This window comes from Salmo salar, chromosome ssa09, assembly GCF_905237065.1.
Source record: "Salmo salar chromosome ssa09, Ssal_v3.1, whole genome shotgun sequence".
Taxonomy (NCBI): Eukaryota; Metazoa; Chordata; class Actinopteri; order Salmoniformes; family Salmonidae; genus Salmo; species Salmo salar.
This window is the reverse complement of record NC_059450.1, coordinates 50,313,785-50,332,017: the sequence shown is the minus strand read 5'-3', so window position 1 is coordinate 50,332,017 and position 18,233 is coordinate 50,313,785. Positions and strand designations below refer to the sequence as shown.

Below are 18,233 nucleotides of genomic sequence, written 5' to 3'. Positions count from 1 at the left end.
ACTGTCTTTTTTTTCAATGGCCCGTCTTCTCTCCCTGCAAGACCAGAGAACCTTCATACTAAACTCAATGTAGACTTCTACTGAGCTATTGAAAAGTTAGGTCCTGATTCTCTAATGCCATCGCATGTACACCCTGCTTGGCAGCTGAAGGTTGATGAACGCCACATACAAGTTAAAAACTACAGTAAATTCAGAAAATCAGTCAGTTGAGGATCTGCGTTGTAATCTGAGATGTTGAAGAAGCAGATCAGATGGCATTGAGCACGAAGGAAAGCATCATGGGAGAATCTCAATTGCATTTCCTTGATTCCTAGCATCCTCTCTCTCCTCAACTCAAAGGTCCCTGCCCTCTGTGAGGAATGCAAGGAATCAAGGAAATGCAATTGAGATTTACCATGTCACTCACCATGTCTACCGGTGCTATGTAGAGGAACATTCTCCTTCACCATATCTACCAGTGCTATGTAGAGGAACATTCTCCTTCACCGTATCTGCCAGTGCTATGTAGAGGAACATTCTCCTTCACCATATCTGCCAGTGCTATGTAGAGGAACATTCTCCTTCACCATATCTACCAGTGCTATGTAGAGGAACATTCTCCTTCACCATATCTGCCAGTGCTATGTAGAGGAACATTCTCCTTCACCATGTCTACCAGTGCTATGTAGAGGAACATTCTCCTTCACCATATCTACCAGTGCTATGTAGAGGAACATTCTCCTTCACCATATCTGCCAGTGCTATGTAGAGGAACATTCTCCTTCACCATATCTACCAGTGCTATGTAGAGGAACATTCTCCTTCACCATATCTACCAGTGTTATGTAGAGGAACATTCTACTTCACCATATCTGCCAGTGCTATGTAGAGGAACATTCTCCTTCACCATATCTACCAGTGCTATGTAGAGGAACATTCTCCTTCACCATATCTACCAGTGTTATGTAGAGGAACATTCTACTTCACCATATCTGCCAGTGCTATGTAGAGGAACATTCTCCTTCACCATATCTACCAGTGCTATGTAGAGGAACATTCTCCTTCACCATATCTACCAGTGCTATGTAGAGGAACATTCTCCTTCACCATATCTGCCAGTGCTATGTAGAGGAACATTCTCCTTCACCATATCTGCCAGTGCTATGTAGAGGAACATTCTCCTTCACCATATCTACCAGTGCTATGTAGAGGAACATTCTCCTTCACCATATCTACCAGTGCTATGTAGAGGAACATTCTCCTTCACCATATCTGACAGTGCTATGTAGAGGAACATTCTCCTTCACCATATCTACCAGTGCTATGTAGAGGAACATTCTCCTTCACCATATCTGCCAGTGCTATGTAGAGGAACATTCTCCTTCACCATATCTGCCAGTGCTATGTAGAGGAACATTCCCCCAGCGATGGCGAAGATGGCGTTGGGGGCGAAGTTGCTCCCCAGAAGGATGCCGAAGGCCAGGCCGATGTAGCAGGACATGGCTGACAGCAGGTTGAAGAAGACGGCCTGGGGGATACTCATCCCAGCATTCAACAGAATCACAAAGTCCCCTGCAGGAAGGGGCCAGAGAGATAGCAACAGGTTCAGTAACACAGTAGACACAATGAGAAACCAGTATGACTTTTAGTTACCGTAAATTCCGGACTATAAGCCGCAACTTTTTTCCCAGGCTTTGAACCTCGCGGCTTAAACAATGACGCAGCTAATATATGGATTTTTCCCGCTTTCAATTTTTTTTTTCTCCAAAAAAACATTCTGTGACGTGCTCAGTTTTTTGGCGGCATGAAGCTTTCATTAGACCAATGAAATTGCCGAACGGGTTAAGGTCAAACAACTTTTTTGTTTACCGTTTAGATTAAATCGAGCGCTCTCAAACTTCCCATCATTCTGATTACGGTAGTCATTTTGTCACCCTCATCATGGCAAAGACACGGAGAAATGCATATGATGCAGATTTGAAGGTGAAGGCGATTGATCTGGCTGTTGGAAAAGGAAATAGAGCTGCTGCACGGGAGCTTGGTCTTAATGAGTCGATGATAAGACGTTGGAAACTGCAGCGTGAGGAATTGACTCAGTGCAAAAAGACAACTAAAGCTTACTGCTAATTTTAAATTTTTTGTTACAAGCCGTGTTTCGTTAAAGCCTATTTATTTTTGTTACAAGCCGTGTTTCGTTAAAGCCTATTTATTTTTGTTACAAGCTGTGTTTCGTTAAAGCCTATTTATTTTTGTTACAAGCCGTGTTTCGTTAAAGCCTGTGTAAAGTTCATTTGTTTCAATGTACCGGTAGGCACCTGCGGCTTATAGACATGTGCGGCTTATTTATTTTCAAAATAATATATTTTTTTAAATTCAGTGGGTGCGGCTTATATTCAGGTGCGCTTAATAGTCCGGAAATTACGGTATGTTTATTAACAAAAATAGCCAAGTGATTTTAAAAGTTAGTTGGTTTAGTTAGTTGCTTACTGTTGTTACTGTAAAATCACTTTATGACAACTGCTTATAAAAAATTAAGTAAATTATAGATAAATATGATTGATTGATCCCTCACCTAGCTCGTGGGGGAACTCCTCACAGACGATGGCGATGGAGGTACTGAAGCCAGCGACGACAGACACAGTAAAAGAAGCTCCGATCGCCAGGCCGTCGATGAAGTTGTGCAGAGCGTCACTCAGTGTGATCATCCAGGCCACCGTCTTTATGTTGGCGATGCGCTGACCCCGCAGCCAGTGGCACATCACATTATTGACATGGACTTCCTGCTGGGACAACGTCACAGAGGAAGGAGGCAGAGTAAAGGTGTCACGTCCTGGCCAGTATAAGGGTTAATTGTTATTGTAGTTTGGTCAGGACGTGGCAGAGGGTATTTGGTTTATGTGGTTCGGGGTGGTGTTGTTTCTAAAAGGGAATTTGATTTAAGTATTCCGGGGTTTTTGGGCACTGTTCCTTGTTTACGTATTTCTATGTTGATCTAGTTGGTTGTATGTCTATGTTTGGTTAATTGGGGTGGACTTCCAATTGAAGGCAGCTGTGTGGTGTTGCCTTTGATTGGAAGTCCTATATTAGTTGGGTGTGTTTGTCTGTGTAATTGTGGGAGATTGTTTCTTGTTTAGCGTGAGTGAGCCTAACAGGACTGTCTGTAAATCGTGAGTTCGTTTTGTTGTTTTTGTATGTTCATTTTTGAGTTTATTAAATGTTCAAAATGAACTATCTCAACTCTGCTGCATATTGGTCCTCTTTTTCCGACGATGATTTCGCTATATCGTCTGACGACTAAAAAATCCCTGACAAAAGGGGAGCAGAACTGGATTGTACATGAAAGTAATGTCAGTTTAGTTAATACAACATATATTTACTATATAATGTCATAGTAAATAAAATGTTTTATTTAACCAGGAAAAGTATAACATATTTACTATATAATATGTCATAGTTTAGTTAATATAATATATTTACTATATAATTTGTCATAGTTTAGTTAATATAAAATATATTTACTATTTAATATGTCATAGTTTAGTTAATATAATACATTTACTATATAATATGTCATATCCTAATTAATATAAAATATATTTACTATTTAATATGTCATATCCTAATTAATATAACATATATTTACTATATAATTTCATAGTCTAGTTAATATAACATATATTTACTATATAATATGTCATAGTTTAGTTAATATAATATATTTACTATATAATATGTCATAGTTTAGTTAATATAAAATATATTTACTATTTAATATGTCATATCCTAATTAATATAACATATATTTACTATATAATATGTCATAGTTTAGTTAATATAATATATTTACTATATAATATGTCATATCCTAATTAATATAACATATATTTACTATATAATATGTCATAGTTTAGTTAGTATAACATATTTACTATATAATATGTCATAGTTTAGTTAATATAATATATTTACTATATAATATGTCATAGTTTAGTTAATATAACATATATTTACTATTTAATATGTCATATCCTCATTAATATAACATATATTTACTATATAATATGTCATAGTTTAGTTAGTATAACATATTTACTATATAATATGTCATAGTTTAGTTAATATAATATCTTTACTATATAATATGTCATAGTTTAGTTAATATAACATATTTACTATATAATATGTCATAGTTTAGTTAATATAAGATATTTACTATATAATATGTCATAGTTTAGTTAATATAAAATATATTTACTATATAATATGTCATAGTTTAGTTAATATAAGATATATTTACTATTTAATATGTCATATCCTAATTAATATAACATATTTAATATATAATATGTCATAATCTAGTTAATATAATATATTTACTATATAATATGTCATAGTTTAGTTAATATAAAATATATTTACTATATAATATGTCATAGTTTAGTTAATATAACATATATTTACTATTTAATATGTCATATCCTAATTAATATAACATATTTACTATATAATATGTCATAGTTTAGTTAATATAACATATTTACTATATAATATGTCATAGTTTAGTTAATATAACATATATTTACTATATAATATGTCATAGTTTAGTTAATATAAAATATATTTACTATATAATATGTCATAATCTAGTTAATATAACATATTTACTATATAACATGTCATAGTTTAGTTAATATAAAATATATTTACTATATAATATGTCATAGTTTAGTAAAATATATTTACTATATAATATGTCATAATCTAGTTAATATAATATAATATATTTACTATATAATATGTCCTAATCTAGTTAATATAATATATTTACTATATAATATGTCATAGTTTAGTTAATATAAAATATATTTACTATATAATATGTCATAATCTTGTTAATATAATATATTTACTATATAATATGTCATAATCTAGTTAATATAATATATTTAGTATATAATATGTCATAGTTTAGTAAATATAAAATATATTTACTATTTAATATGTCATATCCTAATTAATATAACATATATTTACTATATAATATGTCATATCCTAATTAATATAACATATATTTACTATATAAAATGTCATATCCTAATTAATCTAACATATATTTTATTTATAATATGTCATATCCTAACTAATATAACATATATTTACTATATAATATGTCATATCCTAATTAATATAACATATTTACTATATAATATGTCATAGTTTAGTTAATATAACATATTTACTATATAATATGTCATAGTTTAGTTAATATAAAATATATTTACTATATAATATGTCATAGTTTAGTTAATATAAAATATATTTACTATATAATATGTCATAATCTAGTTAATATAACATATTTACTATATAACATGTCATAGTTTAGTTAATATAAAATATATTTACTATATAATATGTCATAGTTTAGTAAAATATATTTACTATATAATATGTCATAATCTAGTTAATATAATATAATATATTTACTATATAATATGTCCTAATCTAGTTAATATAATATATTTACTATATAATATGTCATAGTTTAGTTAATATAAAATATATTTACTATATAATATGTCATAATCTTGTTAATATAATATATTTACTATATAATATGTCATAATCTAGTTAATATAATATATTTAGTATATAATATGTCATAGTTTAGTAAATATAAAATATATTTACTATTTAATATGTCATATCCTAATTAATATAACATATATTTACTATATAATATCCTAATTAATATAACATATATTTACTATATAAAATGTCATATCCTAATTAATCTAACATATATTTTATTTATAATATGTCATATCCTAACTAATATAACATATATTTACTATATAATATGTCATATCCTAATTAATATAACATATTTACTATATAACACGTTTACTATGTAACAGAATTAGGTATTTTTTTTACTTCAATCTGAAAAGCAAAGAAACACAACAACAATCCGATGCAGTATGTAAATAACACGATGGTTGGTCGGTAGCTTCTCTGCTGCTGTGACAAACCAACTCCTTATTGGCCCAGGCCAGAACAGGCAGTCTTTGTGTACAAGTGAGACAATTCTTGCTTTTATCAAGAGTCTAGGATACACAGGCCTGTGATCAGACCCATTCTTTAGTCTCCTGTGTGACAGGCTACATGCCAAATGGCACCCTATTCCCTTGAGTGAACTACATTTGACCAGAGTCCATACTCTAAAGGGAATAGGTTTCTATTTGGCATGCAGGCTCTGTCACACAGGAGACTATGAACAGAGTCCCGTTCCCTTAGCCCTGTTTGACAGCGTCAGTCTCGTCCATTTGCTCAGTATCTGTGATGTGTGTAACAAGGCCAGACTCCTCCACTTGAGCCAGAGAACTAATGGTTTATACATTAACAAGGTTTCCCTAATCACTAGCGTCACAGATAACAGCTCAATAAATAACTAGGCTTTAATACTCAGTGCTGCTCAGTGCTGTCGTTCTAGGTCAGGGTGCCCCAACTGGGGTCCGACAGGTCCAGTTTGTCCCGTGGGTGGTTTGATATAAATACACTGGTGTTCCCTGTTCCTCTATGTGTTTGTCATTATAATGTCATATTTTTATTTATGTTATTTCTGTGTTATTACTGTGAGTATTGACCTCTCTCTCATTTGTACCCTGTCTGACCCCTCTGTCTTTGGTGAGAAAGCCACAGACAGGCTACAGACAGCCACAGACAGGCCACAGACAGGCCACAGACAGGCCACAGACAGGCCACAGACAGCCACAGACAGGCCACAGACAGGCTACAGACAGGCCACAGATATGCTACAGACAGGCTACATACAACCACAGACAGGCCACAGATATGCTACAGACAGGCTACATACAGCCACAGACAGGCTACAGCCAGGCTACATACAGGCCACAGACAGGCCACAGACAGGCTACATACAGGCCACAGATATGCCACAGACAGGCTACAGATAGGCCACAGACAGGCTACAGACAGGCCACAGATATGCCACAGACAGGCTACATACAGCCACAGACAGGCTACAGCCAGGCTACATACAGCCACTGACAGGCCACTGACAGGGTACAGACAGGCCACAGACAGGGTACAGACAGGGTATAGACAGGCTACATACAGCCACAGACGGGTACAGACAGGGTACAGACAGGGTATAGACAGGCTACATACAGCCATAGACAGGGTACAGACAGGGTACAGATAGCCACATACAGCCATAGACAGCTATGACTGTTCAAGGTCAGTTGAGCACTTTGTGACTCACACCTGGGTCATGTTCAGAGCCCAACGTAGTAAACATTTTTACGGACACTAAATAAGTTAGTTCTTATTCGACAAATTCACGGAAGTACTTCCTCCCTTTCAAAATGTTTTCTCCTGTTTTATGTCTAGTGAACCAAGACACTGCTTGGTAGACGGTGTAGGATGAAGTTGCCCCTAGACGCTGATCTGGGGTCAATTTTGTATTCTTTGTTAGTTTAGGTTTAGGATTAGAGGAGGGGAAAGCTGACCTGATGTCAGTACCTATAGGAAACTTCATCCCCTAGAGCTGGTACCTGAAGAGGTGGTTCCGCGGATGATACCGGAGGGTCTGGGCTGGTGTTGTCTGTACTGATGCTGCTGATGGTACATTTAGTCATGGTGATGGACTCTTTCTTCTCAGACACGTCTCCATTCTGGAGAGAGTTCTGCCTCAGCTGACCTGGAGGAGAGAAGTGACTGTGGCCATGCTGCAGAGGCAGGACAAAGAAGATGGTTAAAAAGAGAGCATTTGTGTATTCCAGATGGCACCCTGTTCCCGATACAGTGCGTCCCTATTGGCTTACGGTCAAAAGAAGCGCACTATATTTGGAATAGGGTGTAATTTGGGATGCAGCCTTAAGGTTACTGCTGGAGAGACAGGACAAAGATGTTAAAACTTCTTAGGGCTAGGTGTCCCGTCAGCGGGACAATTTCCGGTGAAATTGGAGGGCGCGCAATTCAAATAAATAATCGTAAAAATGATGGATATTAAACATCTAGGTACATACAAGTGTCTTATATCGGTTAAAAGCTTAAATTCTTGTTAATCTAACTGCACTGTCCGATTTATAGTAGGCTTTACAGCGAAAGCATGCCATGCGATTGTTTGAGGACGGCGCCCCACATCAACATATTTTTCAACCAGCACAGGCTTCTTAAAATCACAAATAGCGATTAAATAAATCACTTACTTTTTGAAAATCTTCCTCTAATTTGCAATCCAAAGGGTCCCAGCTACAACATGCATGGTCGTTTTGTTAGATAAAATCCTTCTTTATATCCCAAAAAGTCAGTTTAGTTGGCACCATCGATTTGAGTTCAACATGCAGACAAAGGAATCCAAAAAGCTACCGCTAAACTTTAAAACAAGTCAAACTATGTTTCTATTTAATCCTCACGTACCCTAAAATGTTAATAAACTATAATATTTCATACAGAAAGAAGTATGTTCAATAGAAAAGTAAAATTAGCAGGTGCGCGTCCTCTTCGTCATACGCCTACAGACTGATTTCCAACTGTGACTCCCTGTACCAAACTCAAAATTCTTCCTTGTTTTGGAAAAAACAAGCCTGAAACCTTGAACAGACTGTTGACATCTAGTGGAAGCCATAGGAATTGCAATCTGGGAGCTGGAATTGCATAGCTTTCCATTGTAAGAACATGGGATCTCAACAACAACAAAAATAATCGGGTTGGTTTTTCTTTGGATTGTCTCCCACCTTATCAATTGTGTTATAGTCTCATACATTATTTTAAAATTTCTACAAACTGCAAAGTGTTTTCTATCCTGGCTTCTGGGCCTGAGTAACAGGCAGTTTACTTTGGACACGTCAGTCAGGCGGAAATTCTGAAAAAAGGACTCTAGCCCTAAGAAGTTTTACATACAGAGACAGGACAAAGATGTTAGTCATACAGAGAAAATAGATGATAGATGTACAGAGAGACAATAAACGAAGCCTGGTCAAATCAACACAGGACAGGCACAGAACAGCTGTGGCCATGCTGAAAAGACATCCTTTTTTATATAGTTTAGTGGTTAAAAAGAGAGCATGGCTATGTCTCAAATGGTACCCTACAGTACTTCCTATAAGTGCTTTGACCAGGGCCCTATGGTAAACATACAGAGACAGAACACACAGACGCTGGCTAGATGACCAGAGATGTACAGTCAGGAAATGAACCCGGGCCAAATCGACACAGTACCTTGTCACAATCAATCAATCAATTAATTAATCAATCAATTAATCAATCATAATGCTCTCAAAAAACAGACAGGAAATACACACCTTAGAGAAAGCAAACTGTAACACTGCTACGTCTCTGATAAATGCAAAGTTACAGGTATAGTGTGTGTATATATATATATATATGCTGGTTCAACTGTTTAAAGCAGGCAATACCTCATGCTCTGTTCTTAGTGCCATCTTCAGTACTTTCTCTGTGAAGAACAGCAGGTAAAATCCACCAAATATTCCGATGGCTTTGAGAATGTAGTCATCCGCTCTGGGATCAAATCCCAGGGCCTGTTGGTGTTGGAAAAACATGGAAAACTTTACCAACATTTCCTGATTGGAAGATTCCTGGAATTATGAGGGGGAAATGCAGGAAATCCAGGGAATTTGGGGAAAGTTACTGTAATTTTGCAACCCTAGGTAGCAGTAATACAGTAATTTTGCAACCCTAGGTACCAGTAATACAGTAATTTTGCAACCCTAGATAGCAGTAATACAGTAATTTTGCAACCCTAGATAGCAGTAATACAGTAATTTTGCAGGACATTTTGGCACCTACTGTACTTATCAACTGTGAGATTGTTTGGTATTTTGGTCCCTTAATATTAGCAGGTTTCAAGGATTTTTCTGTACTTTGCGCTGTTCATCTTTCCCTCAATCCTGACCAGTCTCCCAGTCCCTGGCGCTGAAAAACATCCCCACAGCATGATGTTGCCACCACCATGCCTCATCATAGGGATGGTGCCAGGTTTCCTCCAGACTTGACGCTTGGCATTCAGGCCAAAGTGTTCCATCTTGGTTTCATCAGACCAGAGAATCTTGTTTCTCATGGTCTGAGAGTCTTTAGGTGCCTTTTGGCAAACTACAAGTGGGCTGTCATGTGCCTTTTACTGAGGAGTGGCTTCCGTCTGCCCACTCTACCATAAAGGCTTGATTGGTGAAGTGCTGTAGAGATGGTTGTCCTTCTGGAAGATTCTCTCCACAGAGGAACTCTGGAGCTCTGTCAGAGTGACCATCGGGCCCTTCTCCCCCGATTGCTCAGTTTGGCCGGGCGGCCAGCTCTAGGAAGAGTCTTGGTGGTTCCAAACTTCTTCCATTTAAGAATGATGGAGGCCACTGTGTTATTGGGGAGCTTCAATGCTGCAGAAATGTCTTGGTACCCTTCCCCAGATCTGTGCCTCGACACAATCCTGTCTCTGAGCTCTACGGACAATACCTTCGACCTCATGGCTTGGTTTTTGCTCTGACATACACTGTCAATTTGTGGGACCTTATATAGACAGGTGTGTGCCTTTCCAAATCATGTCCAATCAATTGAATTTACCACAGGTGGAATCCAATCAAGTTGTAGAAACTTCCAAGTCTCATAGTCTGAATACTTATGTAAATAAAGTATTTCTGTTGGGGGTTTTTTTTGTTGCAAAAATATCTAAAACCCTGTTTTTGCTTTGTCTTTAAGGGGTATTGTGATGTCATTATGGGGTATTGTGATGTCATTATGGGGTATTGTGATGTCTTTAAGGGGTATTGTGTGTAGATTGATGAGGATTTTTTTTTATTTAATCCATTTTAGAATAAGGCTGTAACGTAACAAAATGTGGAAGAATGGAAGGGGTCTGAATACTTTCCAAATGCACTGTACATATGTACATACATTACCAGTCAACAGTTTGGACACACCTACTCATTCAAGTTATTATTTTTTTTTAACTATTTTCTACATTGTAGACACGGCAGTTGGAACCAAAAAGCTCTTGGTCTTCCTTTCCTGTGGCGGTCCTCATGAGAGCCAGTTTCTTCATAGCGCTTGATGGTTTTTGCAACTGCACTTGAAAAAACTTTAAAAGTTCTTGAAATGTTCTGGATTGACTGACCTTCATGTCTTGAAGTAATGATGGACTGTTGTTTGTTTCTCTTTGCTTATTTCAGCTGTTCTTGCCATAATATGGACTTGGTCTTTTACCAAATAGGGCTATCTTCTGTATACCAGCCCTACCTTGTCACAACACAACTGATTGACTCAAACGCATTAAGAAGGAAAGAAATTCCACAATTAACACCTGTTAAGTGAAATGCATTCCAGGTGAATACCTCAGGAAGCTGGTTGAGAGAATGCCAAGAGTGTGCAAAACGGCCATCAAGGCAAAAGGGTGGCTACTTTGAAGAATCTCAAATGTAAAAATATTTTTTTATTTGTTTAACACTTTTTTGGTTACTACATGATTCCATATATGTTATTTCATAGTTTTGATGTCTTCACTATTATTCCACAATGTAGAAAATAGTAAAAATAAAGACAATCCTTGGAATGAGTACGTGTGTCCAAACTTATGACTGGTACTGTATATGATGATACATACATACATACATATATACACACACACACACATATATATATATATATATATATATATATATATATATATATATATATATATATATATATATATATATATATACCCATACATACACATATATAACATACATATAAAATTAACACCAACCATATTGGATTTCTATTTGCCATATATATTTTTAACTGTGATGTGATGTTTCACAAGTTCTGAACCTTTCTATTCTCATAGTTTCTATAGATTGTAAATTAAAGATACATTTTTTTTTTGCTAAAATTATTATTATATTATTGATAGATTGACTTTTCAGATCACCCAGTAGTGCTATCTGCAGGGTTAGCTCCAGGTAAATGTTGCAATTCTTCAGCCATTCCTGAACCTGCGACCAAAAACAAGCTACGTATATGGACAGTACCAATATAAATGATCCTGTCTCTTGGCACCAAAATCTGCAGAGCTGGGATGGTTGTATTCCCCATTATATATGGGGAATACAACCATTATATATGGGGAATACAACCATTATATATGGGGAATACAACCATTATATATGGGGAATACAACCATTATATATGGGGAATACAACCATTATATATGGGGAATACAACCATCCCAGCTCTGCAGATTTTGGTGCCAAGAGACAGGATAATATATATACAGCTGAAGTCGGAAGTTTACATACACTTAGGTTGGAGTCATTAAAACTTATTTTTCAACCACTCCACAAATGTCTTGTTATAAACTATAGAGCTTTGGCAAGTCGGTTAGGACATCTACTTTGTGCATGACACAAGTAATTTTTCCAACAATTGTTTACAGACAATTATATCACAATTCCAGTGGGTCAGAAGTTTACGTACACTAAGTTGACTGTGTCTTTAAATAGCTTGGAAAATTCCAGAAAATTATGTCATGGCTTTAGAAGCTTCTGATACGCTAATTGACATCATTTGAGTCAATTGGAGGTGTACCTGTGGATGTATTTCAAGGCCTACCTTCAAACTCAGTGCCTCTTTGCTTGACATCATGGGAAAATCGAAAGAAATCAGCCAAAACCTCAGAAAAACAATTGTAGACATTCACAAGTCTGGTTCATCCTTGGGAGCAATTTCCAAACACCTGAAGGTACCACGTTCATCTGTACAAACAATAGTACGCAAGTATAAACACCATGGGACCACGCAGCCGTCATACCGCTCAGGAAGGAGACGCGTTCTGTCTCCTAGAGATGAACGTACTGTAACGCCCTGGCCATAGAGAGGGGTTTTTAGTTCTCTATTTTGGTTAGGCCAGGGTGTTACATGGGTGGGCGTTCTATGTTTATTTTTCTATGTTGGTTTGTTTCTTTGGTTGGCCGTGTGTGGCTCTCAATCAGGAACAGCTGTAGTTCGTTGTTGCTGATTGGGAGTCATACATAGGCAGCCTGTTTTTCCTTTGGGGTTTGTGGGTGATTGCTTTCTGTTTCGTTGTGAGTACCTGACAGAACTGTCGGCTGTCGTTTTTTTGTTTATTTGTATAGTGTTCTATTTTCGGTTTATTAAAATCTTGAATATGAATACACATCCTCCGCTGCACCTTGGTCTCATTGCGACTACAGTCGTTACACGTACTTTGGTGTGAAAGTGCAAATCAATCCCAAAACAACAGCAAAGGACCTTGTGAAGATGCTGGAGGAAACAGGTACAAAAGTTTCTATATCCACAGTAAAATGATATAACCTGAAAGGCCGCTCAGCAAGGAAGTAGCCACTGCTCCAAAACCACCATAAAAAAGCCAGACTACGGATTGCAACTGCACATGGGGACAAAGATCGTACCTTTTGGAGAAATGTCTTCTGGTTTGATGAAACAAAAATAGAACTGTTTGGCCATAATGACCATCGTTATGTTTGGAGGATAAAGGGGGAGGCTTGCAAGCTGAAGAACACCATCCCAACCGTGAAGCACGGAGGTGGCAGCATCATGTTGTGGGGGTGCTTTGCTGCAGGAGGGACAGGTGCACTTCACAAAATAGATGGCATCATGAGGATGGAAAATTATGTGGATATATTGAAGCAACATCTCAAGACAGAAAGTTAAAGCTTGGTCGCAAATGGGTCTTCCAAATGGACAATGACCCCAAGCATACTTTCAAAGTTGTGGCAAAATTGCTTAGGGACAAAAATGTCAAGGTATTGGAGTGGCCATCACAAAGCCCTGACCTCAATCCTATAGAAAATGTGTGGGCAGAACTGAAAAAGCGTGTGCGAGCAAGGAGGCCTACAAACCTGACTCAGTTACACCAGCTCTGTCAGGAGGAATGGGCCAAAATTAACCCAACTTATTGTGGGAAGCTTGTGGAAGGCTACCCAAAACGTTTGACCCAAGTTAAACAATTTAAAGGCAATGCTACCAAATACTTAATGAGTGTATGTAAACTTCTGACCGACTGGGAATGTGATGAAAGAAATAAAAGCTGAAATAAATCATTCTCTCTACTATTATTCTGACATTTCACATTCTTAAAATAAAGTGGTGATCCTAACTGACCTAAGACAGGGAATTTTTACTAGGATTAAATGTCAGGAATTGTGGAAAAACTGAGTTTAAATGTATTTGGCTAAGGTGTATGTAAACTTCCGACTTCAACTGTATATATATAACATTATCTAGGTTGAAAGAATTTTGTATAATCATTTAAATGGAAAAAATTATGTTTTGAATCCAGCGTCTTTTTGCGTGTCAGTTCATAAACCATGTGCCATGGAATCGGTACATCGAAAATCTCTTCCCAACTATTTTGTCATCTATATGGCACCGCTAAACATTGTTTGGTCCTTAAATGAAACTGGTATACTTTTTTATTTATCACAATTTTCTTGAACCAATTTTGGTCTTTAATGCAGGGCCGACAGACAAGTTCTTTACTTTTTTCCCCCTTTCCACTTGTTTCTTCCCTTTTTTGTAGTAATGCTGCAATTAGTTGGTTGTATTTTTGGGTAGAGAAGACATTTCCATATATTTTTGTTAGCTGCCTGTGTGTCAACTCCACCAGTCCTATTTATGATATCATGGTATTAACTACAGGACAGCATTAGAGAGATCCTAACTCTGGTATGAACTACAGGACAGCATTAGAGAGATCCTACCTCTGGTATTAACTACAGGACAGCATTAGAGAGATCCTACCTCTGGTATTAACTGCAACACAGCATTAGAGAGATCCTACCTCTGGTATTAACTACAGGACAGCATTAGAGAGATCCTACCTCTGGTATTAACTACAGGACAGCATTAGAGAGATCCTACCTCTGGTATTAACTGCAACACAGCATTAGAGAGATCCTACCTCTGGTATTAACTACAGGACAGCATTAGAGAGATCCTACCTCTGGTATTAACTGCAGGACAGTATTAGAGAGAACCTACCTCTGGTATTAACTACAGGACAGCATTAGAGAGATCCTACCTCTGGTATTAACTACAGGACAGCATTAGAGAGATCCTACCTCTGGTATTAACTACAGGACAGCATTAGAGAGATACTACCTCTGGTATTAACTGCAGGACAGCATTAGAGAGATCCCACCTCTGGTATTAACTACAGGACAGCATTAGAGAGATCCTACCTCTGGTATTAACTGCAGGACAGCATTAGAGAGATCCTACCTCTGGTATTAACTGCAGGACAGCATTAGAGAGATCCTACCTCTGGTATTAACTACAGGACAGCATTAGAGAGATCCTACCTCTGGTATTAACTACAGGACAGAATTAGAGAGATCCTACCTCTGGTATTAACTACAGGACAGCATTAGAGAGATCCTACCTCTGGTATTAACTACAGGACAGCATTAGAGAGATCCTACCTCTGGTATTAACTACAGGACAGTATTAGAGAGAACCTACCTCTGGTATTAACTACAGGACAGCATTAGAGAGATCCTACCTCTGGTATTAACTGCAACACAGCATTAGAGAGATCCTACCTCTGGTATTAACTACAGGACAGCATTAGAGAGATCCTACCTCTGGTATTAACTGCAACACAGCATTAGAGAGATCCTACCTCTGGTATTAACTGCAACACAGCATTAGAGAGATCCTACCTCTGGTATTAACTACAGGACAGCATTAGAGAGATCCTAACTCTGGTATTAACTACAGGACAGCATTAGAGAGATCCTACCTCTGGTATTAACTGCAACACAGCATTAGAGAGATCCTACCTCTGGTATTAACTACAGGACAGCATTAGAGAGATCCTACCTCTGGTATTAACTACAGGACAGCATTAGAGAGATCCTACCTCTGGTATTAACTACAGGACAGCATTAGAGAGATCCTACCTCTGGTATTAACTACAGGACAGCATTAGAGAGATCCTACCTCTGGTATTAACTACAGGACAGCATTAGAGAGATCCTACCTCTGGTATTAACTGCAACACAGCATTAGAGAGATCCTACCTCTGGTATTAACTACAGGACAGCATTAGAGAGATCCTACCTCTGGTATTAACTACAGGACAGTATTAGAGAGAACCTACCTCTGGTATTAACTACAGGACAGCATTAGAGAGATCCTACCTCTGGTATTAACTACAGGACAGCATTAGAGAGATCCTACCTCTGGTATTAACTACAGGACAGCATTAGAGAGATCCTACCTCTGGTATTAACTGCAGGACAGCATTAGAGAGATCCCACCTCTGGTATTAACTACAGGACAGCATTAGAGAGATCCTACCTCTGGTATTAACTGCAGGACAGCATTAGAGAGATCCTACCTCTGGTATTAACTGCAGGACAGCATTAGAGAGATCCTACCTCTGGTATTAACTACAGGACAGCATTAGAGAGATCCTACCTCTGGTATTAACTACAGGACAGCATTAGAGAGATCCTACCTCTGGTATTAACTACAGGACAGCATTAGAGAGATCCTACCTCTGGTATTAACTACAGGACAGCATTAGAGAGATCCTACCTCTGGTATTAACTACAGGACAGTATTAGAGAGAACCTACCTCTGGTATTAACTACAGGACAGCATTAGAGAGATCCTACCTCTGGTATTAACTACAGGACAGCATTAGAGAGATCCTACATCTGGTATTAACTACAGGACAGCATTAGAGAGATACTACCTCTGGTATTAACTGCAGGACAGCATTAGAGAGATCCCACCTCTGGTATTAACTACAGGACAGCATTAGAGAGATCCTACCTCTGGTATTAACTGCAGGACAGCATTAGAGAGATCCTACCTCTGGTATTAACTGCAGGACAGCATTAGAGAGATCCTACCTCTGGTATTAACTACAGGACAGCATTAGAGAGATCCTACCTCTGGTATTAACTACAGGACAGAATTAGAGAGATCCTACCTCTGGTATTAACTACAGGACAGCATTAGAGAGATCCTACCTCTGGTATTAACTACAGGACAGCATTAGAGAGATCCTACCTCTGGTATTAACTACAGGACAGTATTAGAGAGAACCTACCTCTGGTATTAACTACAGGACAGCATTAGAGAGATCCTACCTCTGGTATTAACTGCAACACAGCATTAGAGAGATCCTACCTCTGGTATTAACTACAGGACAGCATTAGAGAGATCCTACCTCTGGTATTAACTGCAACACAGCATTAGAGAGATCCTACCTCTGGTATTAACTACAGGACAGCATTAGAGAGATCCTACCTCTGGTATTAACTACAGGACAGCATTAGAGAGATCCTACCTCTGGTATTAACTACAGGACAGCATTAGAGAGATCCTACCTCTGGTATTAACTGCAACACAGCATTAGAGAGATCCTACCTCTGGTATTAACTACAGGACAGCATTAGAGAGATCCTACCTCTGGTATTAACTACAGGACAGCATTAGAGAGATCCTACCTCTGGTATTAACTACAGGACAGCATTAGAGAGATCCTACCTCTGGTATTAACTACAGGACAGCATTAGAGAGATCCTACCTCTGGTATTAACTGCAACACAGCATTAGAGAGATCCTACCTCTGGTATTAACTACAGGACAGCATTAGAGAGATCCTACCTCTGGTATTAACTGCAGGACAGTATTAGAGAGAACCTACCTCTGGTATTAACTACAGGACAGCATTAGAGAGATCCTACCTCTGGTATTAACTACAGGACAGCATTAGAGAGATCCTACCTCTGGTATTAACTACAGGACAGCATTAGAGAGATCCTACCTCTGGTATTAACTGCAGGACAGCATTAGAGAGATCCCACCTCTGGTATTAACTACAGGACAGCATTAGAGAGATCCTACCTCTGGTATTAACTGCAGGACAGCATTAGAGAGATCCTACCTCTGGTATTAACTGCAGGACAGCATTAGAGAGATCCTACCTCTGGTATTAACTACAGGACAGCATTAGAGAGATCCTACCTCTGGTATTAACTGCAACACAGCATTAGAGAGATCCTACCTCTGGTATTAACTACAGGACAGCATTAGAGAGATCCTACCTCTGGTATTAACTGCAGGACAGTATTAGAGAGAACCTACCTCTGGTATTAACTACAGGACAGCATTAGAGAGATCCTACCTCTGGTATTAACTACAGGACAGCATTAGAGAGATCCTACCTCTGGTATTAACTACAG

The 18,233-nt window shown here is 37.7% G+C and overlaps 1 protein-coding gene across 2 annotated transcripts in view; it reads right to left on the bottom strand.

The window, feature by feature from the left end:
• The window catches only part of slc39a8 (solute carrier family 39 member 8), a 95,946-nt gene that overhangs the window by 2,038 nt on the left and 75,675 nt on the right, over positions 1-18,233 (bottom strand). Inside the window, exons 4-7 of one of the 2 annotated variants that reach the window (XM_045723784.1) lie at positions 9,423-9,545; positions 7,557-7,730; positions 2,552-2,762; positions 1,367-1,551 (exon numbers count right to left, since the gene is read on the bottom strand). In XM_045723784.1, coding sequence (XP_045579740.1) covers positions 1,367-1,551; positions 2,552-2,762; positions 7,557-7,730; positions 9,423-9,545 — 693 coding nt within the window. The remainder of the gene's footprint in view (positions 1-1,366; positions 1,552-2,551; positions 2,763-7,556; positions 7,731-9,422; positions 9,546-18,233) is intronic. The other variant, XM_045723785.1, reaches the window with a different exon arrangement.